Source organism: Erpetoichthys calabaricus, chromosome 16, assembly GCF_900747795.2.
Source record: "Erpetoichthys calabaricus chromosome 16, fErpCal1.3, whole genome shotgun sequence".
Classification (NCBI taxonomy): domain Eukaryota; kingdom Metazoa; phylum Chordata; class Cladistia; order Polypteriformes; family Polypteridae; genus Erpetoichthys; species Erpetoichthys calabaricus.
Genome location: NC_041409.2, coordinates 59,434,516 through 59,458,583, shown reverse-complemented (window position 1 = coordinate 59,458,583; position 24,068 = coordinate 59,434,516). Strand labels below are relative to the sequence as shown.

At 39.8% G+C, this 24,068-nt stretch overlaps 1 protein-coding gene across 1 annotated transcript in view; it reads left to right on the top strand.

Moving 5' to 3' along the window:
* The first annotated feature begins 4,036 nt into the window (after window positions 1–4,036).
* kcnh5b (potassium voltage-gated channel, subfamily H (eag-related), member 5b) overlaps window positions 4,037–24,068 on the top strand; it is a 380,353-nt gene continuing 360,321 nt past the window's right edge. The window contains exon 1 of the mRNA XM_028821982.2: window positions 4,037–4,329. Coding sequence (XP_028677815.1) covers window positions 4,248–4,329 — 82 coding nt within the window. The 5' untranslated portion in view covers window positions 4,037–4,247. The remainder of the gene's footprint in view (window positions 4,330–24,068) is intronic.

The window sequence follows — 24,068 nt, the reverse complement described above, 5'->3', positions numbered from 1 at the left end:
GATGGGTAAGAAGGGAGACCTTATACTCTATTCTGGATGAAACAGGGAGCCAGTGAAGGGTTTTCAGAATGGGGGTAATGTGATCATGCTTTCGCACCCTCATCAGGATCCTGGCAGCGCTGTTCTGAATATACTGGAATCTTTGAATACTCTTGCCAGGAATCCCGATGAGGAGTGCATTACAGTAATCCAACCTGGAAGAGACAAAGGCATGGACGAGCTTCTCTGCATCTGCCAGGGTGAGTAATGGACGGAGTTTGGCGATGTTCTTGAGATGCTAAAAAGATGACTTACAGAGATATTTGATGTGGGTGTCAAAAGTAAGTTGGGAGTCCATTCTAACACCCAAATTAGTAACAGATGTGGAAAGAGGAATATTTTGGCCAGAGAAAGTAATACTGATGATGGTAGAAGAGCGGAGATGATGTGATGTACCAACTAAGATGGCTTCTGTTTTGGATCTATTCAACTGAAGAAAATTGAACCTCATCCATGCCTCTGTCTCCTCCAGGCAGGTGGTCAATGTAGATGTTGGCAGAGGAGCAGTAGAGGAGGTGGGAGTAGTCCTGAGATAAAGCTGAGTGTCATCGGCATAGCAATGGAAAGATAAACCATGTCTGTCAATGACAATTCCAAGGGGGAGTATGTAGATGGCAAAAAGGATAGGGCCCAGCACAGAGCCCTGTGGAACACCACAGGTGATGTTGTGGGTGTAGGACTTTGCGCTGCCAAGGGCGACATGCTCAATTCTGCCAGTCAGGTATGATGTAAACCAATTTAGAACATTTCCTGAGAGTCCAATAGTGTATTGCAGGCGGTGAAGAAGGATGTTATGGTCTATTGTGTCAAAAGCAGCTGTCATGTCAAGAAGGATAAGTAGTGAAGGAGAACCAGTATCTGCCGTCATCAGAAGATCATTGGTGACCCTGACCATGGCTGTTTCGGTGCTATGGCCAGGGCGAAAACCAGACTGAAACTTTTCAAACAGGTTATTCAGTTTGAGATGATCATGAAGTTGTGCTGCAACTATTTTTTCCAGAACTTTAGAGAGAAATGGAAGATTGGAGATGGGCCTATAGTTACAGAGAACTTCAGGATCCAAGGTGGATTTTTTCAGTAGAGGTCTGATGACAGCAGTTTTTAGTGCAGAAGGAATATGGCCAGCCAGGAGGGATTGATTTATGATCCTGGTGATAACTGGAGAGACGGCAGAAATGTTGGCCCTCAACAAGGGTGAGGGGAAAGGGTCCAGGGAACTATTTGACAGTTTCATTTTCCTGATGACGTCCTCCATCTCTTCCCGTGTGGCAACAGAGAAAGAGCAAAGGGGCTGGACAGTCTCAGACAATGAGTCAACAGTTGGGAAGGGCAAGATATCCTTGGTAGAGAGGTGTAAACGGATATTATCAACTTTTTGTTTAAAAAAGTTGATATACATGTTGCACCTCTCATCGGTGGTCTCAGAATGGGCAGGTGAAGGAGGTTTGAGAAGATGATTTATAGTTGAAAAAAGTTTTTTAGGGTTCCTGGAGCCATTTCTGATGATGGTGGAATAAAACTTGGACAGTGCAACCTTCAGAGCTTCTGCATACGCCCTCATATGTTCCCTGTAAGCCTGTTTATGGACAGTCAACCCAGAGGCCTTGAGCCGCCACTCAAGGACACGCCCAGCCACCATCATTTTTTGCAGCTCGCAGGTATACCAAGGTGCTGAGCACGAGAAAGAAACTGACCAGGATGTTAAAGGGGCGTGGAAGTCCAGGAGACTGCTCAGGGACTGGTTGTAAAAATCCACGAGGTCAGCAACAGACAGGGAGCTGGTAGGATCAGAGGAAAGAAGTTTAAGGTCCAAGGCCAAGGCATCCACATTGATATTCTTCAAATTTCTGAAATGGATCTGTCGTTTTGGATTAATATGGGGGGAGAAAAAGGGCAGCTCCATTGACACTACTTTGTGGTCTGAATTACCAAGATCATATACCTGTAGATAAAAATTCATATGATTGGACACATCTGTCTATGAAGTTCAAGGCTTAACAAGCTAATCCAACCAATTTGGTGTTGAAAGTAATCAGTATTGAGCAGTTACATGCATTCAAATCAGCAAAATTACAAGGGGACCCACATTTTTGTACAGCCAATTTTTCACATTTGATTTAATTTCATACAACTAAATACTGCTTCACTAAAAATCTTTGTTTGGAAAACACCCCAGTGCTCAGATGTTCCTAGGAAATGAAAGACATACCACTGTTATCTTTTTTGTTGAAAGTAGAGTAAATTATTATGCAGATTGAGAGGGGTTCCCATATGACTGTATTATCAATTTATTTCAAATTATTGTGAAAAGGAAAAAATGTGACCACTGGGTTCACCTGACGTGTCACACCTAACTTCTAGCCCTTCTGGTAATTTTTTCTGAAAATATGCATTGGTTTACTCTTAGTGTTTTTGGATCTAGAGGATCAAAATTAGGGGGAACACCAAAAATCTCCATGTCTTACATAACATGAGTTGAATGGAATATCACGTGTGGGGTTTTCCTGTACTGGTGAGTCAGAAGGTGCCAGACAAAAAAAAAAAAAAAGATGATTTCAAAGTGTTCATTATTCCCAAGAACACAACATCCATTCAAATAGTTCCTGGTAGACCCTTTTTATGCTGAAGGCTTGCCTGGCTTCATCAGTTGCAAAGATGGGATCCAATGCACAACACACTCATGCACACACCCACACTCCTTATATATTCCACATTTAATGTTACCAATCAACTTAACAAAGTGTCTTTAAACTGTGGAAGGCAACCAAATTCCAACAAGGAAGACCAAATGAATATGGAGAGTACACGCATATTACAAATAGAAGTCAAATAAGTCAGTACGTTGACTTAGACTAAGCTGGGACCATAAAGCCTGACTGTGGGAGGCAACTGAATTTATGTAAAGATGCTTAATCGAATATGAAGGAAACACACAAGTTACAAACAGAAGTCAAAGAAACCAGTATGTCGCTTTTGGAACAAATAATCTTGAACTATAAAGCCATCCTTTGCTCTACTGTGGAGTCCCAAACTGAGAACCATCTTATAACACTGATTTGTTAAACATTTACGTCTTAATAGATAGCCAATGAACGCATTAAAGATAAACGGTATTGCACTAAAAAGACCAGAGTGGAATAACTTATCTCTGTTTATCCATGTTTTATTCAAAGTGGCCTTAATGTAATGCCTTCTGCCACTGCTGACAGATCCCATTCCAACTCCTCATCTCCTTAAAGATCTCGGCAAGAAATGGGTGTGTGCAAGTGCTGGGGACAAAGTCGCAATTAAAAAAGAAATGCGTTTGTAAGGTTTTATTGACTTTCTTTACTTTAAAATTGGTTGCCTCTGTATTATTTTTTACTAAAACAATGCATACACATTCTAATAACAAGCTACAAGTGAAAGTGTTTGTTTGTGCTCCGAAGACAACGGCGAATTGACACCCATGCCTTATAATTTATTTACAGACAGAAAAAGCGGCAGCTTTAAACGTAAACAGCGGGAATACACGAATCCCTGCAAATAGACGTTTGAGAAAAATGCGCAATAAATCTTAAAGGAAGAAAACTCTCATATTATCAGGTGCCGTGGGCGCGGAAATGGAAAATTCTCTATCTCTCTACAAAGGCATTAGCATCAGTTTAAATGGGCGAAGCGCCAGCAGTTCCGTCGAATCTGTTCTGCAGTCTTTCATTTGCACGCAGTTCTTGTCTGGCCTCCCTTTTAGACTTACTGGTCTGTAAGCACCTGTTTCCCCGGCGTATTAGCTGCCACTCACTCTGCGTTTAATTATTTTAATGAATGGTAATAGAACAGAAGTGCCCAGCTCTGCTCCGCCTCGTTTCTTCACTTTCTGTTTGTAACCGCAGTGGTGCCCTGCCTGCCTAGCGCACGCTCTCAAGTAACTGCCCGTCTAACTGTCCTCTTAGATTGCGTGTGTACGTGTGCGCGCGTGGTGGGGCTGTGTAGGGAGGGGTGAATTCAGGAGCGCGCAAGCAGGCAGCCTGGGCGCCCGCAGCAGCAGCAGCTAACGCCGCCGTTGCCGCCGCTCGCGGAGCTCCGTGCGCCAGTGCCAGTCTGAGCCTCCACCAGCAACAGAGCAACGTTACCATGAGCTTCACCATCCCACCCGAAGCCATCCACCCCGACTCTGTCACTTTCACGAGCCACAGCAACTCAGCCTGCGATCCTGACCTGCCCTCTCCATGCACAGGATGCCAGGGGGAAAAAGAGGGCTGGTGGCACCTCAGAATACTTTTTTGGAAAATATCGTCAGGCGTTCAAGTGGTAAGCTCTAAGATGTTTTCTGTTGAATGATTTAAGCATGGCACATGGTTACTTCGCCAAATGACTTGTTTTTATATTGCACATGTCTTATGTTTAATTTTGTTATACGAGTAAAGGAATAAATGATAAATCGTGTAACTGGGCTGTTGGACCTCGTGCTAGCTATTTCGGCGTGTAGTACCAAACAAAATCCCTAATGTCATATTCATGCATTGGTTCGTTGTATTAATCTGAAGTGAAGAGAGATGTTCCAGGTGTGTAGTTGACTCTCGCGGACATGCTAGTTGCGTCCGACTACCCGTTATTCCCGATGGAATTTACTCCTGCGATTCGCCGTTTCCTTGCTCGTAGTGTCTGCAAGTTAAAACGGTGCGATGCTGAGGCATTCCCCAGTATGCTGCGTTCTTTGGTGCAGTGCACTTCACCTGCAACTATAAGTACTCGGCCACTTCGCTAAACTGGGACACGCATCAGCGCCTGTGTGTTTTCAGTCAAATTACATTCTTAAGATACAAACGGAATTGCCACTATGCGTGTTGTTTTATGGAATTGGGTGTTATGCCAAGCACATAAGTGGTTGAACACGTCCAGGCATTTTCTCACCTGTGGCTTTAAACGGTTAAAAAGGCCTATTTTTTTTTAAAGCTTTCACCCTGCATGTTGCAGACAACTATCCTCAGCGCGTGCCTACCCACAACTACTTGTATTCCCAAAAAAACTCTTCAAAGTACAAAACTGATACCGCTATTTTAAGCTGATTGATCTCCATTTTACGTTTATTTACATATATTTTTAAACAAAATTAGGGTCGGCCAATATGAAGATTAAGATTTAATAAGATCGGGATCAGCTGGATATTGCAGGATACACATCTATAGGCCCATCTATTCATTGGTCGCCAATCGATCTACAAGCAGGTCGGACTTCATGCCTCCTCTACCTGCTCGCAGGAAATCCACGCACACTCAACGCCATTACCGTGTGTAACCTTGTTTCAACGCACTTCTTGCACATGCTTGTTCGGGGTTGTCTTTAGGGGTCTGTGATTTTAGGGCGAGCGGGCGTTGACTTTTGAGAGGCGTGTCTTTATTTCTAATGCCACCTCTTAGATGTGGGGACATGTGATCGTTTTGGGCACATTTTTTAATATGTATTAATGGAACATTTAATATTTGCTGAAAAGTCTTTTTATATTTTCAGAGTTAAGGAGATTTAATAATCCACAGGAAACGGTCGTTCTGGAAAAAACGTTATGAGGCAGATATACAAACGAGTTACAAGAGTTGTAAGGTGTTAATGTCTTTGTAGCACAATAGGACAGAAAACTAATTCAGATAACAGATGGCACGTGAAATTAGGGGTGACTCCTGGTTTACGCTTTCGTCCCTTTGCTGCTTCAATAGACACCTTTTCCCTGTGACCCCTTTCTGGAAATAGCGGGTCCATAAAATGTAAAAAATAATAATTTGATTGTTAGCGGTACTTTGTAGCATTAGTTTGTTACATGGCACTAATGACATAGTTTCTCGAAACCCACATTCTTAAAATACTGGTTATTTAATGACATTTTAATGCGTCGTGTGGTTCCTCGTTGAACCACTGCTTGTTAAAAAGGACCATTTCATTCTGGGACGGTTGCTTTACATACAAAATGGGTTCTTTGGTATTTGAAAAGATTCCTAATGTGTGGACAAAACAGTATAGGCTACCTAGCAGGTATATTGACAGATCAAGAAAAACTGACTTATGTTACTGTTTACAATGAGAGTCCTTTTAAAACGAGGAACCTATTTAGTATTTCACAAATCTGTTATTATTTATTTATGGTTATCTATAGCATTGCCCTGAAGAAACACTCGGGCATCTCAGTGTTAAGAGTGCAGCTGGACGAAATCGTTTAAAGGCAGCTGCTTTTCTGTAATGCTTCTAGGAAACCCTTCTTGATAACCTTGATTAAGTATGCTTAAAGGTAATTGTAACAATCAGTAAAGAAAACAATACACCCAAACATGAAAGAGTCAGCCTATCAGCATTATTCCGGCATTATCAGTTTATAATATAAGCTTGTGAAGCATGACAAGGGTGCGGAGAGACTTCTTTCACCTTTGTACGTATGGCTGCGATGGCCAGAATTAAGCTCCCCGCCACCCCATAATTGATGAGGTACATTCAAGATGGATAATACTGTGATTCTACTACTAATTTTTTATAAGGTCTCCTGTGTGCCGATCTGTTTAAATTCCTGGATTAAGTCATCGCTCACACAGAATAAAAAAGTTGATTTATGAATTTGAAGAGTTGCTGTTCAGCAGAGACAGCCTCGTTATTCTTATACTGAAGAACACTTCGTGCGTGCTGTTTATAGCACCTGGGAGGCGCCTGGATGGGCACTACACGTTCCTGGACCTGTCAAAGGAGAAAAAAAAAAGAAAAGAAAACTTAGAAAATACTAAAGACAATTCCTCCTACCTAGATACCAATATATACAACGAAACGTATCTTAAGTGGTGAAAAATTACACACCTCTGAAAGAGTTCTATAAGAGCAGACGAACACAGATTAATTTATCTGATCACGATCCACGCCCAAAGAATACTTCTATCAACGTGAGCGCTGCCATATAATAGGATCTCCGAGATCGTCTTTGGTCGCTAGAATGCGCAGTCTGTGTTTTCTCCAGAACAGCAGCCTATTTTAATACACGTCAACGGCGCTCTGTGTTAGTCTACCGAGAATGGCGCTACGCAGGAATACACAGAACAGATTTGGACTGCACATTCCGTCAATGGATTGTCTCGGAGTGTCTCGGTCAGGGACAACTTAAATTGCATTGTCCATTTTGGTTTAGTCAAAGTACGCGTGTCCTTTGCAAGTCTATTGGTAGCCTCCGTCACCCTTTGCTAATCCGAACTCGCCAAACAGCGAGAAGGACACGCTGCCATCGTATTAATGTTTGCGCCGGGGTTGTCTCTCCAGATAATCTTGGTTTATTAACAACCAAGAAAAATAATCACTACATGGCATGGGTTCATTACAGAAACCTGGCTGTGTGGGTTTATTGGTAGAATTAATTTCCTTGAAGTAGTTAATAACTTGTCCAGCGTTTTCTGCGGACGGGAAATCAATGTAGGTCGGAGAGGAGTCACCAGATTTGCTCCAGAGGGAGCGCTTTTGCGGGGTTTTAACACGTGGTTTACTGGACTCGGTGGGGGTGAATCCGATAATTGAGTGCCGTTTGTTTGGATAATATATGGGGAGGAGGTAATGGGGAAGGGGGGCGCTTGAAATAGAAAACTGCTGATGTAAGGAGAAACGTTGCAGGACTTCGTCAGTGATTACCTCTCATTACAATTATGAGAAAAAGAGGCTCTTATTTTCCGTTTTCTTTTTTGACACATAACTGTTATTCGAATTACCAGAAATACAAGGAAAAACTTCTGCAGGAAAGTTAACGTGAAAGTTAAATTCTTGCATTTTTGAAGTGTACACGGCGCTAGAAGAGCATCGCCTTTTAATGCCATGCGTGATGAAAATTAACAAATAAAATATCTAGACAACAAGGAGTGTTACTAAATGTGAAGAAGTGCATTACTAAAGCCAATACGCCGTAGTCGTACGATGACAGGTTAATGACAAATTTAGATCGTTTCGTAGCAGGTGGTATGGAATGTCCCAAAGGTTGTTGTTGACGTTGTATAAATAATAGTAATACTAATACTAGCAAATAGTGTTAACATTTACGTTCCTTTCTATACTCGTTCCAATGTATCGTATACTGCATATATTTATTTGAGTTTAAATGAAGACAAACGCCTCATTAGAAATTTATATGATACAGATTCATGTGTATGTTTCTAAAATGGGATACAATCAAATTGTATGTAATGCCATTCCATCCATCCATTATCCAACCCGCTATATCCTAACTACAGGGTCACGGGGTCTGCTGGAGCCAATCCCAGCCAACACAGGGCGCAAGGCAGGAAACAAACCCCGGGCAGGGCGCCAGCCCACCGCAGATGTAATGGCATTGATGTCAGTAATTCAAGCAATGCAAGAAATAGAGAAAAAAATGATCATTGGAAAAAGCAATTTCGGAAAACAGGCTGATGATTTCAGTAACATTTTGCTTATCCGTTAGCTAGCGGTTGCCCGTATACTATGTGTTTTCAGGTCGTTTATTGGTTAAATGGTCTAAATAAATAATTGTAAATGTTATGGTAATGTATTCCTCCATGCGCGTTTCATAAAATTATACTTGTGTATCAAACAGTGGCATTCGAAAAGTCTAAAAATTTCTGCCTCCATTAACAGTTTTTCTTGAAATTAATTATTGCTTGTTTGGTGGTGAATAGTTATCCAATAAAAATTACCTGATGGACTAACATAAAATAGTTAGCTTAGTTATGCACGATTCGTTGGTTTAATCGGGTTAAGTATAAGGATCACTTTAATTTTTGGTATGTAACCTTTCATTCCGTTTATGAGCCTGATTCTCGCCTGCAGCATCGGGCGCAGTGATGGCCACGGAAACGTTCACTTGCACGCACGCCCACACTTCATTTACAGCCCCCGTCAGCTTCCAGCAACACGGGCGTCGTTGGGATGAGGGTGGAAACTGGAATCCCCCAAGCCCCTCCCTATCAAATTATCCAAAACGGTGAAAACATGCCAACTCCACTCATGACAGTATCTGTCAATAAATAAAGAAAACCCTCAAGTTTATTGTATTAGTGTTAATCAAGAGGTTACTACGTAGTACTGTGTAACAGATTAGACAAAATTTACAAACTGCAACTATTCAGTGTTGTTTACGTAAGAGCTTTAATTTCATTTTAGGCAGATTTACAATACTGTGCATAAAGCGGATGGAAATAAATGGTATTGCTTTAGAAAATATTAAAATGTATATTTTACACTGTGGGTGTGTGCGTGGCTGAACCCGGTGATGGGCAGGAGCTCCGTCCAATCCAGCTCGGCGCTCAGCATCCCCGGTACATACGCTAGTGTCCTGTATAGAATTTACCTGAATAAAGCAGGTTCAGAAAATGGGTGGAGAAAATTATACACATATAATACTTGATGATGCAATTTTTATATCTATCGTGCATATCAGTGTAGCAAAGTACTCATTATTCAAATTATTGTAACTTCCAGGACTGCGAGTGAAATGGAGGAATGGTTACAGCTACCTGTCGGCCAGACCTTGATGGGGCGCCCGCGGGGCTGAATGACGAATGAGGCGATTTTGATTCACCAATTAATATATACGTCTTTACGGATGTGGGAGGAAGACTCGGGCAGATAAAGGGCTGGGTCTGTGAAGGAGCAGCACTAACCGAAACAGTCACTACAATGACTTTTAACAAGTAACTAGAGTAGTCTCTTCAGTGGCAAAGTATTGCAAGGTTTCCAAATCACACTCTTCTTTCCGCTATTCACTATAACCACTATGAGCAATGCATTGGCCGTCGATCTCCCTGTTCTGTCTACAGAATCATTTTCTTTCTGTTTGTAAGACAATATTATACCGATAACAATCCTTGCAATTTCTAAGTCAGGGCACGGTCGTGGGAAAGCTGAGGCCTATCCCAGCAGGCATATGGACACAAGTCAGGAACAATAATAATTCCAGTTAAACTATTATCACCTGTCTGGGACCGATGCCTACTGGTTCCTGCCGGACTACCGCGATAGCTATTGGCGATCTTAGAGACGATTTAGACGAAGCATAGAAATTACTATTATTATTATTATTATAACATAATGATAGTTGAATCATTTGAGGTGGTTATAGGGCATGTAGTTGGGATGTCCCCAGGGGTGTCACCTACGGGTGTGTAACTGGCACGGTTCTGTTAACTCAGAACACTATGAGGAGTGATTATACCTCATGCCTGATCCGTGAAGTCAATTCTTACTAGAACCCTTACCACAATTTAACTGAAAGATGGTCATTAGCTTCAGTCTTTGCCTTTTTCTTTTGAGAGAGCGGAGGAGTTGCGGTCTTATCTCAGCTGATTATGGCGATGGTGTCGAGGATCTTCGTCACATATAAGTATATCGCTCTCCTTATGGGAATCACCTGAGAGGGAGCTGTATCTCAAAGAAATCTGTCTGGCGACACTTGCAACAAACTGAAAATAATCAAAAAGTTCAGCTTACATGTACTTAATAATCGCGTATTTTTGCGATGGAAGTAAACGTGTCTCATGTTACCAAGGTTACTTATATGTTCCCGAAAGTCCATCCATCCATTTTCCAACCCGCTGATTCCGAACACAGGGTCACGGGGGTCTGCTGGAGCCAATCCCAGCCAACACAGGGCACAAGGCAGGAACCAATCCCGGGCAGGGCGCCAACCCACCGCAGTTCCCGAAAGTGTATTTTTTATTTAATGGTACTTTACAAACCACCAACAAACAGACAAACGTACCTGAGGGTTTCCAGTCAGTTAATAAGACACTCTTATAGATCGATTAAAGGTTTATTAATGCTATCTTTCAAAAGTGGAAACATCTCCGTATTGCAACAATAACACCGAAATATTTGCGAGAGATGACGATACTTGTATTCTGTGACTACAGGTAGAAACTGAAGTGTTGTCTTTTGTGCAAGGAGTCAAATTGTAGATGAGAAAGAAGCCTGTACAGAAAACAAGAGAAAAGCGTCGTAAAACAACAATGCCGATCCATGTCTCCACTTTCAGCTTATAGTCATGATGGATCTATCACAGCAGCTTTGGGCACAGTTCGCAGTCACACGCATCCACGTTCGCTCATAATGGGATAATTTAGAGTCCTTAGTTAACCTAACACAAGTAGTCATCTTCTACATGCCACTCTTCCAGATAAAGGTACCAGAGTGGTTCTTCAGAGCGATGCCATAGGGGGACCATTTTTGTTTCCCAAAAGACCAATTCACATGAAGATTCCAGAAAGATCTCTTTATTTATTTAGATCTGTAACAGGTTCCATACAGTCCATAACCATGAATAGATGGTAACAGATTTGTGAAACACCAGTAAGTCATGGTTTTAAAAGGACTCCTGCTGCACGCACTAGGTTCAGGTTTTCTTAGTGTCTTGCTAGGTAGCCTACCGTATATCAAAGATTTCATATTTTTTCTAAATATTAGGAAGTTCCTCAAAGCACAAAGAACCAGCTTCATATGCAGAGAACCATTCCCAGAATGAAATGGGTGCTTTGTCGAGCAATAGTTCAACGAAGAACCTCACAACCAAGTAAAGAATCATAAAGTGCCATTAAAGAACCGTTATTTTATGAATGTGGGGTCTAATATATTTTTGAGGAATATTTGCAACAACTTTTACTTACCCTTAAAAATCAGTGCTAATATAAACATGTCGGTAAGCTTCACGTCCTGAAACTACTGGATCTGATCTCGGTGGCTTCTTCACTCATATTTAGTTTTGGAAGTCGCTTATTCCAATTCTCCGGCAGACCCCCGTGACCCTGTGTTCGGATTCAGCGGGTTGGAAAATGGATGGATGGATGGATGGCTTATTCCAATTCGATTCCTATATCTGCAGCATCTGTTCACGACGGGAACCATCATCATAAAGCAATATGCAACACAAACCAAATGTTGCTAACGAACTAGTATGGCAGCTATTTGAGATTGAGAAAGTAAAAATCCCTTTCGAGAATAAATTTTGAATGTGATTTCAACCTATTCGTCTAGCCATAGGATATCATCATGTCGTTATTCTGAAAATAATACTAAGAGAACTTCCAAAGACAATTCTAATGGATCCACAAGTATAAATAGCTTTTCTTCTTTAATACAAAATACCAACGCTTGAAGGACAACTATACAACATTCCTCCGGTAGGTGTCGCTGCAGGACACCTTGACTTGATTTATTTTTTTATTATTATTCTAGCGGAGGGTTAAAAGGTTTTAAAATCACAAAATGTTCAGAAAGACTCTTCTTAATTTAGTCGGGCTTGCGCAGTTAGCCACCTTTTATCCTGGAGGATGGAAATGAGCATTTGTGCACAATCTAAGCTAATAACCTGCAGCAGGCACCAAAATGCACAAAAAAGGCAAAGCCTTTTTTTTTTTTTTTTTTTTTTTTTTACAGCAATAGTTTATTAGGCAAAGAGGGAATAAATAGTCACCGAAATGGAATGCATCATTGTTACATGGCTGCTTATAGTAACAGCTGTTTCTCCTCCGGCTAATTTAAAAATAATGTTATATTACAAATCTTCTTCTCTAACGGTTTATGTTCAGTGCGGAAAACTATAGACAATATTTTTCACTTGACTTAATGCCTCCTCTGGAATCATTTGCTCTTACAGCTTTGTAGCCTTTTCTGTGCTTATGTAATACATGTCGGAGATTGCTTTAGGCAATTTTCAGCCAGTTAAATGGACCTTTGAATTATGGAACATAAACTGGTAAAAGTGTGCAAAAATAAACCTCTTTGTTTTCTGTCTTTGGGATGGAGCTATGTGACGACCGTGGAGTTGGTCTGCAAGAACTTTCTTAATATTCGCAGACAATTGATTTTGATTTTATTTGTACACATACAGTGGTGTGAAAAACTATTTGCCCCCTTCTTGATTTCTTATTCTTTTGCATGTTTGTCACACAAAATGTTTCTGATCATCAAACACATTAACCATTAGTCAAATATAACACAAGTAAACACAAAATGCAGTTTGTAAATGGTGGTTTTTATTATTTAGGGAGAAAAAAAAATCCAAACCTACATGGCCCTGTGTGAAAAAGTAATTGCCCCCTGAACCTAATAACTGGTTGGGCCACCCTTAGCAGCAATAACTGCAATCAAGCGTTTGCGATAACTTGCAATGAGTCTATTACAGCGCTCTGGAGGAATTTTGGCCCACTCATCTTTGCAAAATTGTTGTAATTCAGCTTTATTTGAGGGTTTTCTAGCATGAACCGCCTTTTTAAGGTCATGCCATAGCATCTCAATTGGATTCAGGTCAGGACTTTGACTAGGCCACTCCAAAGTCTTCATTTTGTTTTTCTTCAGCCATTCAGAGGTGGATTTGCTGGTGTGTTTTGGGTCATTGTCCTGTTGCAGCACCCAAGATCGCTTCAGCTTGAGTTGACGAACAGATGGCCGGACATTCTCCTTCAGGATTTTTTGGTAGACAGTAGAATTCATGGTTCCATCTATCACAGCAAGCCTTCCAGGTCCTGAAGCAGCAAAACAACCCCAGACCATCACACTACCACCACCATATTTTACTGTTGGTATGATGTTCTTTTTCTGAAATGCTGTGTTCCTTTTACGCCAGATGTAACGGGACATTTGCCTTCCAAAAAGTTCAACTTTTGTCTCATCAGTCCACAAGGTATTTTCCCAAAAGTCTTGGCAATCATTGAGATGTTTCTTAGCAAAATTGAGACGAGCCCTAATGTTCTTTTTGCTTAACAGTGGTTTGCGTCTTGGAAATCTGCCATGCAGGCCGTTTTTGCCCAGTCTCTTTCTTATGGTGGAGTTGTGAACACTGACCTTAATTGAGGCAAGTGAGGCCTGCAGTTCTTTAGACGTTGTCCTGGGGTCTTTTGTGACCTCTCGGATGAGTCGTCTCTGCGCTCTTGGGGTAATTTTGGTCGGCCGGCCACTCCTGGGAAGGTTCACCACTGTTCCATGTTTTTGCCATTTGTGGATAATGGCTCTCACTGTGGTTCGCTGGAGTCCCAAAGCTTTAGAAATGGCTTTATAACCTTTACCAGACTGATAGATCTCAATTACTTCTGTTCTCATTTGTTCCTGAATTTCTTTGGATCTTGGCATGATGTCTAGCTTTTGAGGTGCTTTTGGTCTACTTCTCTGTGTCAGGCAGCTCCTATTTAAGTGATTTCTTGATTGAAACAGGTGTGGCAGTAATCAGGCCTGGGGGTGGCTACGGAAATTGAACTCAGGTGTGATACACCACAGTTAGGTTATTTTTTAACAAGGGGGCAATTACTTTTTCACACAGGGCCATGTAGGTTTGGATTTTTTTTCTCCCTAAATAATAAAAACCATCATTTAAAAACTGCATTTTGTGTTTACTTGTGTTATATTTGACTAATGGTTAAATGTGTTTGATGATCAGAAACATTTTGTGTGACAAACATGCAAAAGAATAAGAAATCAGGAAGGGGGCAAATAGTTTTTCACACCACTGTAACTGTATTGGATTAAGTAATTAATATTAATTAAATACTACAATGACTGCTCTGTTTTTCTGTGCGATGCTAGAAGATTCCCCATAGAAAGCTTTCTGTAGATGTCCATTCAGATTTTCTATGTGAACATTTCCCACAGATGTAACCATCAACATCTTCGTGACTTTCAGCCACAAACGAAAATATACTTAACTTATATAAAATGTTGCAGAATCCAGTTGCTCCCATACAGTTCATTTTACTCTGTATCCATTGAGAAGAAGAAACTTTGTCCAGTCTACAGTAGTCCACAGCTGGTATTTCAGGGCCCTATTTTGTCCTTTAAGGAATAACTTTCTTACTGCCACTCTCCCTATCAAACCTGTGGTATAAATTCTCCTCATCACTCTTGATGAACTGTAAACATTTTGGTGATAGGCAAGCAATCTTGAATTAGACAGTCGTATGACAGAACAGCCCTGAAATAGGAAATATGAATTCAGCAAATAAATGGGTGAACAGAGATCAAGAGCAGTGTTTCCCAACCTCGGTCCTGTGGCCCCCCTGTGACTGCAGGTTTTTGTTCCAACCAGATTCCTAATCAGTGACAACACCTGATAGCACTGATCTCATTTAATTAGCTGGAATTATTTTTCTTTTATTCTACATTCAGAAAAGCACAGCAGCATGATTTTTACATTTATAAGACATTTTGAAATATTTCTGCTTTTGCTATTGATTTAAATGCTTAACTCCTCTTTTGTTGATTTCATTATATTTTGACCTTTCTCTGTGCAGTTTTTCCCCTTCATTGCATCTTATTAATGACATTTAAAAATGAGCATGGCAGACACGCTGGCAAACCACACTGAATAGTCAAAGGCAGCAAGTACTTTAGCGTCAGACCCACTAATTAGAAAATAATGGATTAATTAAACAATTAGAACACCAAGAAAAGTAGAATGAAAATCAAGATGAAAATATTGTTAAAAAGAAAATAAATACATTATTCCCATATAACTGCTTGGTACATTTATTTATATATATATATATATATATATATATATTATAATATACTAGGGGGCTTTGCTCACTTCGCTTGCCAACCCTTTATTTGGTTTTCCAGATACACACTTTTAAGATTTTTTTTTCTTTGTATTGTTGCTATTTCATTAGTGTCACTTTTATTTCAGAACTTCTGTAAAAACAATATTTGAAATCTTGCGAGTCCCAATATGCTGAATCTTTTTAATGAGGTCAGGACAGGTTTCTCTGTTTGGAATTTCAGCACAGACAAAACGATCTACATCATCAGCAGTTAATAATTTTTTTTTAAAAAGTAAGTAGAGTTCTGCATTGGACTCCTGTCTGTAAAGTCGTGCTATTTTCCTTTCACAGTTCCAAAAGTACATGGGGTTACCAAGGTGATACCCCAGTTTTTCTCTAGGTTTTTGTACAAGGGCTAGACAGAACATTTTTGACTCCTGGGGTAAGTTTAGGTTTTTAAATAAGCAGACAGATAAATATATATACATGAACAAAGTAACCAATAAATGCATGTGCGGTAAACTCCGTTTTTGAAATTCTCAAGATTCTTTATTTGTCTCATGCATAGTTATACAGGACAACACGCAGTGAAATGCATCCTGATCTACTTATCAAAAACTGTGCAAAGTTAGAAGAATATCCGTTAGATTAAGAAAAAGTCATAGATCGAAAGATAACAGTATAGTAGAATATAATACATAAGTACAATTATGGGAATAAAGTAGAATTAAGTGTTAAGGTGCAATAGTGTAGTAATTATTGTGTAAAACCAAAGTTAGACTGGTGCATAGTTAAATGAGGCAGTTTGTTTGTTTGCGCTACTGCGATCTTTACTTTCTTTTTTTATATTTTCTAATTTTCCTACTTTCATATCCTTTAACTTTCTCCACACGTGTATAGCACCAACTTTTTTTTTTTTGAGCCTTTCTAATTTCACTGGTTTCATAGTCTCTAACCTGCTCTGCATGTGTTTAGCACCAACGTTTGTAAACGTCTTTATGAAGTTCTACTTTCTTTTACTCGTTGTCTTTTAATTCTGATCCAGATTGGACGTGCTTTTTTTTCTATTCCACTTGTTCTGGGCTGATAATTTACTTTCCTTATTTTCTGAATTTGCACCTCGATTTATTCTTTTTTGCTCTTTTTTTCTGTCCAACGCATTTGAGTCTCTTTTCTCCATGCTGCTTTCTTCGTCGCTTATATGTCGACATTTAATTTATAACGTACTGTCCTTATACGCTTTATTTGCGCTGAGAGCCCTGGATCTGTGTGTGCTCAAATTCACAAGACTGAATGTTTTGCTGCCTATTGTCCTATTTGATAGATTGTACGTAGGGTGTGTCTTTGGTCTCGCGGGTCTTTAAAATGTCTCCCGAGAAGATCACGTATCGTAAACTTGCTTTTTGCTTTCCAGGACAGGATTTCTTTTTATATATATTATATTATATTATATTATATTATATTATATTATATTATATTATATTATATTATATTATATTATATTATATTATATATATACTGTGGGATATGGCCGGCCATTCATCCTGGCCAATACCCACAGGCCGCTAGATGGAGCCCTCTTTGCAATGTGGAGATGCCCCAAATTCCAGCAGGGCATCATGGACTATGGAGTTTTAATACACAGTCCTGCTGGATAATGTCGGGGCCACCAGGGGAAGCTGCAGGGAGACATAGAGACGTTTATTTTACATACAGCCTGGAAATAAATCCCAGTCACAGGGTTGGAAAAAATAAAGTGCTTCCGGGCTGATGAAGAAAAGGAGTTTTCATTTGACCCAGAAGTGCTGGGTAATTTTGCAAAATTTGCAAAAACCTCAAGTAAACTTTTTTCACGTTGTCATTATGGGGTGTTGTGTGTAGAATTCCGAGGAAAAAAATGAATTTAATCTATTTTGGAATAAGGCTGTAACATAACAAAATGTGGAAAAAGTGATGCACTGTGAATACATATACATATATATATATACACCAAACAAAGTTTTCTAATTTCTATATTGTTCCCAAAACACAGATCTTGGAAAATAACACATCACTTAATTAGCCCAGGAGTCCAATTAAAAACAGAAGCTGGTTGGAACAAAAACCTGCAGCGACAGTGTGCCCCCAGGACCGAGGCTGGGGAAACACTGCTCTAGAGGAATGGAGATCACTCTACACTTGCAGTATTCTTCTGTGAAATTAAGATTTGTTTGTCTTTTTTCCACATTAATCTGATTAGAGGTCATTACTTTAATAAGGGAAAAAAGCAGACAAGATTATACATTGACCACAGAAAGGCTTCTATTGAGACATTTCATAATTTGCCTGAAAGCGTAGTAAGTATGAACACCTTGGGAACATGATCTGACATGAGATGTATGCTTTATACTCAGACTGAACACACACACACACACAGAATACTTTATATATCATTTGCATACAACATCCATATATTCATGTGCTTGTTTTATGGCATTTTACCAGCACAACCAGGCCTTCATCAGACTATTTCCTCATCACTGACTTTTTGGCCATGATGACTTTTTATTTTAATTCCAAAGACCCTTAAGCAGGTTGCAGTTCAATCTCAAATCAAAGCTTCCATACACAGGATGCTTTTCCCACCTACCCAAGCTCCTGAATTCAGTGGCTGTAGAGATCAGTTCATTAAATTCAGTGATTGAATCATTATAATTAATTTGTGTTTTATTTTATACCAAACAAGGAATCTCCCAAGATTGCCTCAGAAGACAGCAGGTTTTCATTCAGGCCATTGTCTTTATTAGAAGCAGGTTCTTCCTGTTAATGAAGCATGCTAATATCAATAAGAGCCTCGTCCCTGCACTCTCGCTTTGCAAGCTGTAAAATTTCTTTCCATGGGTTTTTCTTTTCTGTAAACTGAAGGCTGTTTCAGTGTAAACTTTCTGCTTATTTGAGCCAATTCAGGGTCTACTTTGTTTGTTTTTTATCTGCTTACCTGCTAACGTTTTTATCCAGCTGTCCGTGTTCTAACTTTACACCCGAGTCATTAAAATGATCAGTTTTCAATGTCGGTGTATGCACAACAGTACTAATATACAGTATGTGTTATAAATTCATGGAATATTTTTTATTTCGAATCAAATCCAAAAGGCCGTTTAACAAAGAGGTACTTATCTTAGAGTAAATTGTACACTTTGCAGTGGTTAGATGACTCAGATGTATCAGTTTTAAATGTCAGAACATGAGTTAGCAATGTGGTGCCCAATGTGGGCTTTGTCTATGAGTAGTGATGAGTGAAACAGGTGAGTTTTTTGATGGTTTTTATTGCTCCCTAAAGCCTTATTCACTCTTCCGAGTTTACTTGTGTTCTTTTCTGCAGCTGCATAAAGCACGTAATCCAAACCACACTGGTAAAATCAGTTCTGTTTATGCCTCTTGTTCACGTCACTGTGGAAGTGTGCAGTCCACTATTTAAAAATCTGACATGCTGCTTATTTTTCATGTGAAAACACACTAAAATAGAGCACAATGCCCATTACTTGGTTTTTGTCATAGGAACATCTCAGGACATGGAAAGTCGCCACCAGCACACTCCACCACCCCCACTGTTACTTAGCAACTGCCTTATCCTAGTTGAGGACGTGCACACTTCTGGTGATTTTTAGCATTTTTTTTAATTGAAGATCTTTATTTAAATAGTAAATAACATGCGCACACTTGTGGAATTAAACAACATTCTTCTTGTGTGAATGGTATGAATTTTGTTAAGATGGTGAAAAATAATTTGTTTTAGGAACCTTTTTGTGACAGCAAACACCTGTGTATCATTTTGCCCATCACTATTTATCAGTATTTTAGGAAGAAATATGTAAAGTCAAAAATAAAAGACTGAGGAATTTAAATGCTTTACAAAATATTTTGTTTATTTCAACAAAGAAGTGAAATATTTTTTTTTATAAAATTTCTGACACGACACAATGAACAAATCCTTTCTTTTTTTTCTGCATGTCTAGCACCAATAATGGCAGAAATTGACTTTTAATTCAGAAATAATTTCAGAAAGAAAACCAACTCCCCAGAAGCTTAGTTTGTGACATCCAACAGTTCCTTCAATTCTGTGAATTTACTGATTTGCACTTAATGGCCAGATTTGATCAAATGAACAGAAAGAGAAGCCAAGTGAAGAGCTTCATGTGTAAAGACTCTTTGGAGGCCTGGGCTCAGGTTGGAAGGACCCTGTCACTTGGTAGCCGACCAGTTCTTGATCCTGTCAAGGTTTTACAGTGCACTTCTGATCGTCACATAGGTTCACTTTACTTGTACTGAAACATGTGTTATGGGATATGTAAACAGTTGTTTAAATGTCCTGCAGCATTACTTGAGCATTCTTCTAGTCACTAAGTAAATTTGCCCCTAATTTCCATTTAATCTGGTGTAGTGGCTTCATGATAAAGTGGTCTGACTTGTCTGATACTCCTTAGGGAGGACCGACTCTAATCCCTGTCAGAGTTCTTGTTGTTGCAAAGTTTACTGGTCCTGGGTTTTCTTTTTATTGGCTTTGTTGAACTGTGCTTGCTGGTGTAGGTGGACATGAAGTAGAAATGTACAGGTATAAATAGAAGCCATGTAGTTAAAGGGATACCTGGTCCTTTAAGAGCTTCGGAGTGTGCCGGGACCACTAGAGACCACTAGTCCAGTGTCTTGAGAGCGAAGAAGGACCTTGAGGAGGTGTCCTGATTATTAATGGCTATGGTGATTACCAGAGAGGGAATTCTCAAAACAACAGACACGGACAATTACTCTAGACAATAATTATTAAAAAAATCAGATAATAAAACAACAAATGAAGCACCTGAAAATAACAGAAAGATATGTTGTTAGAAGAGAAGATGTGCTAGAAGAGAAAGAAATTATAAATGGAAATGTATTTTTTTCCAGACTTTAATAATAAATAATGATTAGACAAAGAGAGTAAAAACTCAGCAGTGAACTGATTGGTTCACAATAATAAAAAAAAAGAAACAAAGCTAAACAAAATCTCCGTTCTAGAAATTACTTTTCAAAGACGGGCAGCCTCAAGCAAAGACAAATAAGAACTTAATGCCTCGGCAAAGAAACTTAAATACAAGAACCTCAGGTGACTGTCCCTATAGTCACACACCTGCCCACTGTATACTAAATCTTTGTTATGACTTCTCTGGAAACAATTTTATTTCTGGAATGTTTCTATGTTTATTTAAGCGTATTTATTAAGTTTATCATTATTCTCATGATGGCATTTTTTGCTGTTTTTTGTATAGTGGATGCCATTTTGTGGCTCTCTTAACATGGCTATGGCCTTGTTGTTTTATAGTACTTGATGTCATCACACTATACATACAGGATGGCGGAGCGCAGCACAGTAGCTTCTGATTCTTGTGTTAGAGCTAATGAGGGGTGAGGAATTCAACTTTGTGTTAGGAGTTTTACACAGTTTAAATATGATTTTTTGTGTTTACAGCCCGGTGTTGACCTTTGGGTTAGGCATTCTGTTGGATTCAGATCTGGAGACTGGGAAGTTCACTGAAGAACTCTGATCTCATTGTCATTTTCATGAAACCAGTTTGAGATGATTTTGCTTTGTGACATGGTGCATTATCATGCTGGAAGGAGCCATTAGAAGATGAGTAAACTGATGTTCATGGTCAGCAACAATACTCAAATAGGCCATGGCATCCATCCATCCATCCATCCATTATCCAACCCGCTATATCCTAACTACAGGGTCACGGGGGTCTGCTGGAGCCAATCCCAGCCAACACAGGGCGCAAGGCAGGAAACAGACCCTGGGCAGGGCGCCAGCCCACCCCCAGCCTGTGCACACACACACCAAGCACACACTAGGGACAATTTAGAATCGGCCAATGCACCTATGGACTGTGGGAGGAAACCGGAGCACCCGGAGGAAACCCACGCAGACACGGGGAGGACATGGAAACTCCACGCAGGGAGGACCTGGGAAGCGACCCCGGGTCTTAGGCCATGGCATACAAGTGATAATTAATTGATGATATTGGGCCCAAGGCGGGTCAAAAAAACATTCCCCATACCATTTACACTGTCACCACCAGCCTAGACCAGGGGTAGGCAACGTCGGTCCTGGTGAGCCGCAGTGGCTACAGGTTTTCATTCCAACCCAATTGCTTAATTAGAAACCAATCATTGCCAATCTCAGACCTTATTTAATTTTATGGCTTGTTAGTCTGTGCAATGTAAGGCTCTTATATCGTAGATTTTTTTCCTTTCCAAGGATATCATCCAAATGATATGAAGCCTAAAACAGATCATTTTCAGTCTGTCACATTTTTCTATTAAGTGTTTTATTAAATCAAACAGTGCATGATGAACACACACAGATGTAATTGGAAAAAAGCTAGCTGGAGAACTGCTGGCTGCTTTGTCTTTTACATCTTATTGCTAATAAGGAGCAATTAAAACACTGAATGCAGCAGTTTAAGATTGAAATAAGCAATTAAGGTTGGAGAACCTTCACAAGCGAGACCACTAAAATGAAGCATCAAAATGTCACTTAAGCAATATGTGCTTCATCAGCAATAATTGAGTTCTCGTTAAGGAACTGGGTTGGAACAAAAACCTGCACATACTGTGGCTCACCAGGACCGACGTTGCCTACCCCTGGCCTAGACTATTGACACAAGGCAGGTTGAGTGGGTGGCACCAAATTCTGATCCTACCATCTGTGAGCCTCAGCAGAAATTAAGATTAACCAGACCACCTTACATTTTCCCAGTTTTAAAACTTTTCAGCTTTGGTGAGTCTGTGTCCAATGCTGCCTCAGATTTCTGTTCTTGGCTGACTGGAATGGAACCTGATGCAGTCTTCTGCTGCCCATTTGCCTCAAACTTTGATGTGTTGCACATTCTGAGGCACTTTTCTACTCGCCACAGCTGTACAGAATGGTTATGTCAGTTACTGTAGCCTTTCTGTCATCTTGAAACAGGTGCCATTCTCTTTTGACCTGTTTCATCAACAACACGTTTCCATCTGCAGAACTGCTGCTCACTGAATGTTTTTTGTTTTTTGCACCATCCTGAGTAAACTCTAGAGACTGTTGTGTGAGAAATACCAAAAGATCAGCAGTTCTAGAAAAACTCCGACCAACCCACCTAGCTCCAACAATCATGCCGTGGTTGAAAACTCTGAGACCAAATTTTTCCCCATTCTGGTGTATGATGAGAACATCAACTAATGTTCCTGACCCGCATCTGAATACTGTTAGGTATTGTGCTCCTGGCACATGATTGGCTAATTAGTTAATTGCATGCATACATGTACAGGTGTTCCTAATAATATTCTCAGTGAGTGTAAGCTTTTGTTTTGTGGGTGGAACCTTCAAAAGGTGGGGCCATCGTTGTATCATTGCTGAGGCGCCGTCCTCGGCCTTCCCGTTTTGGCTGAGGAGTTAAATCCCTGAGTATCATTGGTGTTTGTGAATATCAGATCTTTGTCTTGTAAGTACTATTTTCAGATTTTCTGGTTTATTGTTGGTTTTTCTTTTGGTCATTGATTACTGATTTTTGGATTTGTGATTTTGTCTTGATAGCCTTAGGGTTGCCTTTTTGAGGTAAACCCATTTAGCCTTATTTTTGCTTTTTCTTTGCTTTTCATTCTTTTTTTGCTAATTTAAATAAATTCTTGGAAATTAAGGAATATTATTTTGCCTGTTCATTTCAACCCAGAGGTTTTATGATTAGGAGCCACAAACTTAGTAAAATGTGGTTATAAAGCCTCCAAAATAAGCCATAAATGCAGGCTTGGACCTTTACTGGCCAGTTTAGAAGAGGCTCATCTCAAGACAGCCTGACCTCCCAACTCCGTAGGCTGCCATCAGCCTAACTAGGCCTAAAAAGGGGAAACTGCTTAAATATTCCAAAATACACAAAAATATGAAAAATGCCCTTAGAAGGACAAGACCAAAGCGGAACCTATGAAAATAAACATATTAATTTGAAAATCACAAAAAAGGCAGAAATGGCAAAGAGACAAAACAAGGGCAAAATAGATTTACCACAAAAGGCAATCCAAAGCAAACAAGTCCAATTCACAATTCAGTAAGCACTAATCCCAAAAACAGAAACCAGAACGCAATACTAACACACTCCAATAACAATCAATGAACAGCTAAAGGATCTGCTTCCTGGCCTCCTTCCTGTATAGGCTAAGGGCAGTCCTTCAGCCGTGATGTCAAGGTGTCCTCACTTCTTAGTACACCAATAAAATGCAAGGACCAACCTGCACCCTACAGTGTGTATTGCAAACAGTAAATAAATCAAAAGAATAAGTAGCTAAAATACAGAAATACAATAAACGTTTTAGAAATATTTTTTTACAATACAGAAAGAAAACATAGAAAACTCAAAAGTCAGTGAACACAACCTGACTGAAACAACATATCAAGAGATTTATGGTTAACCCCTCCCTTGAAAGGGCATTTTTGTATATTTATTTATTTATTTAAGTGTTTTTGACCTTTTGAAACCTGTACCCCGTCTTAGG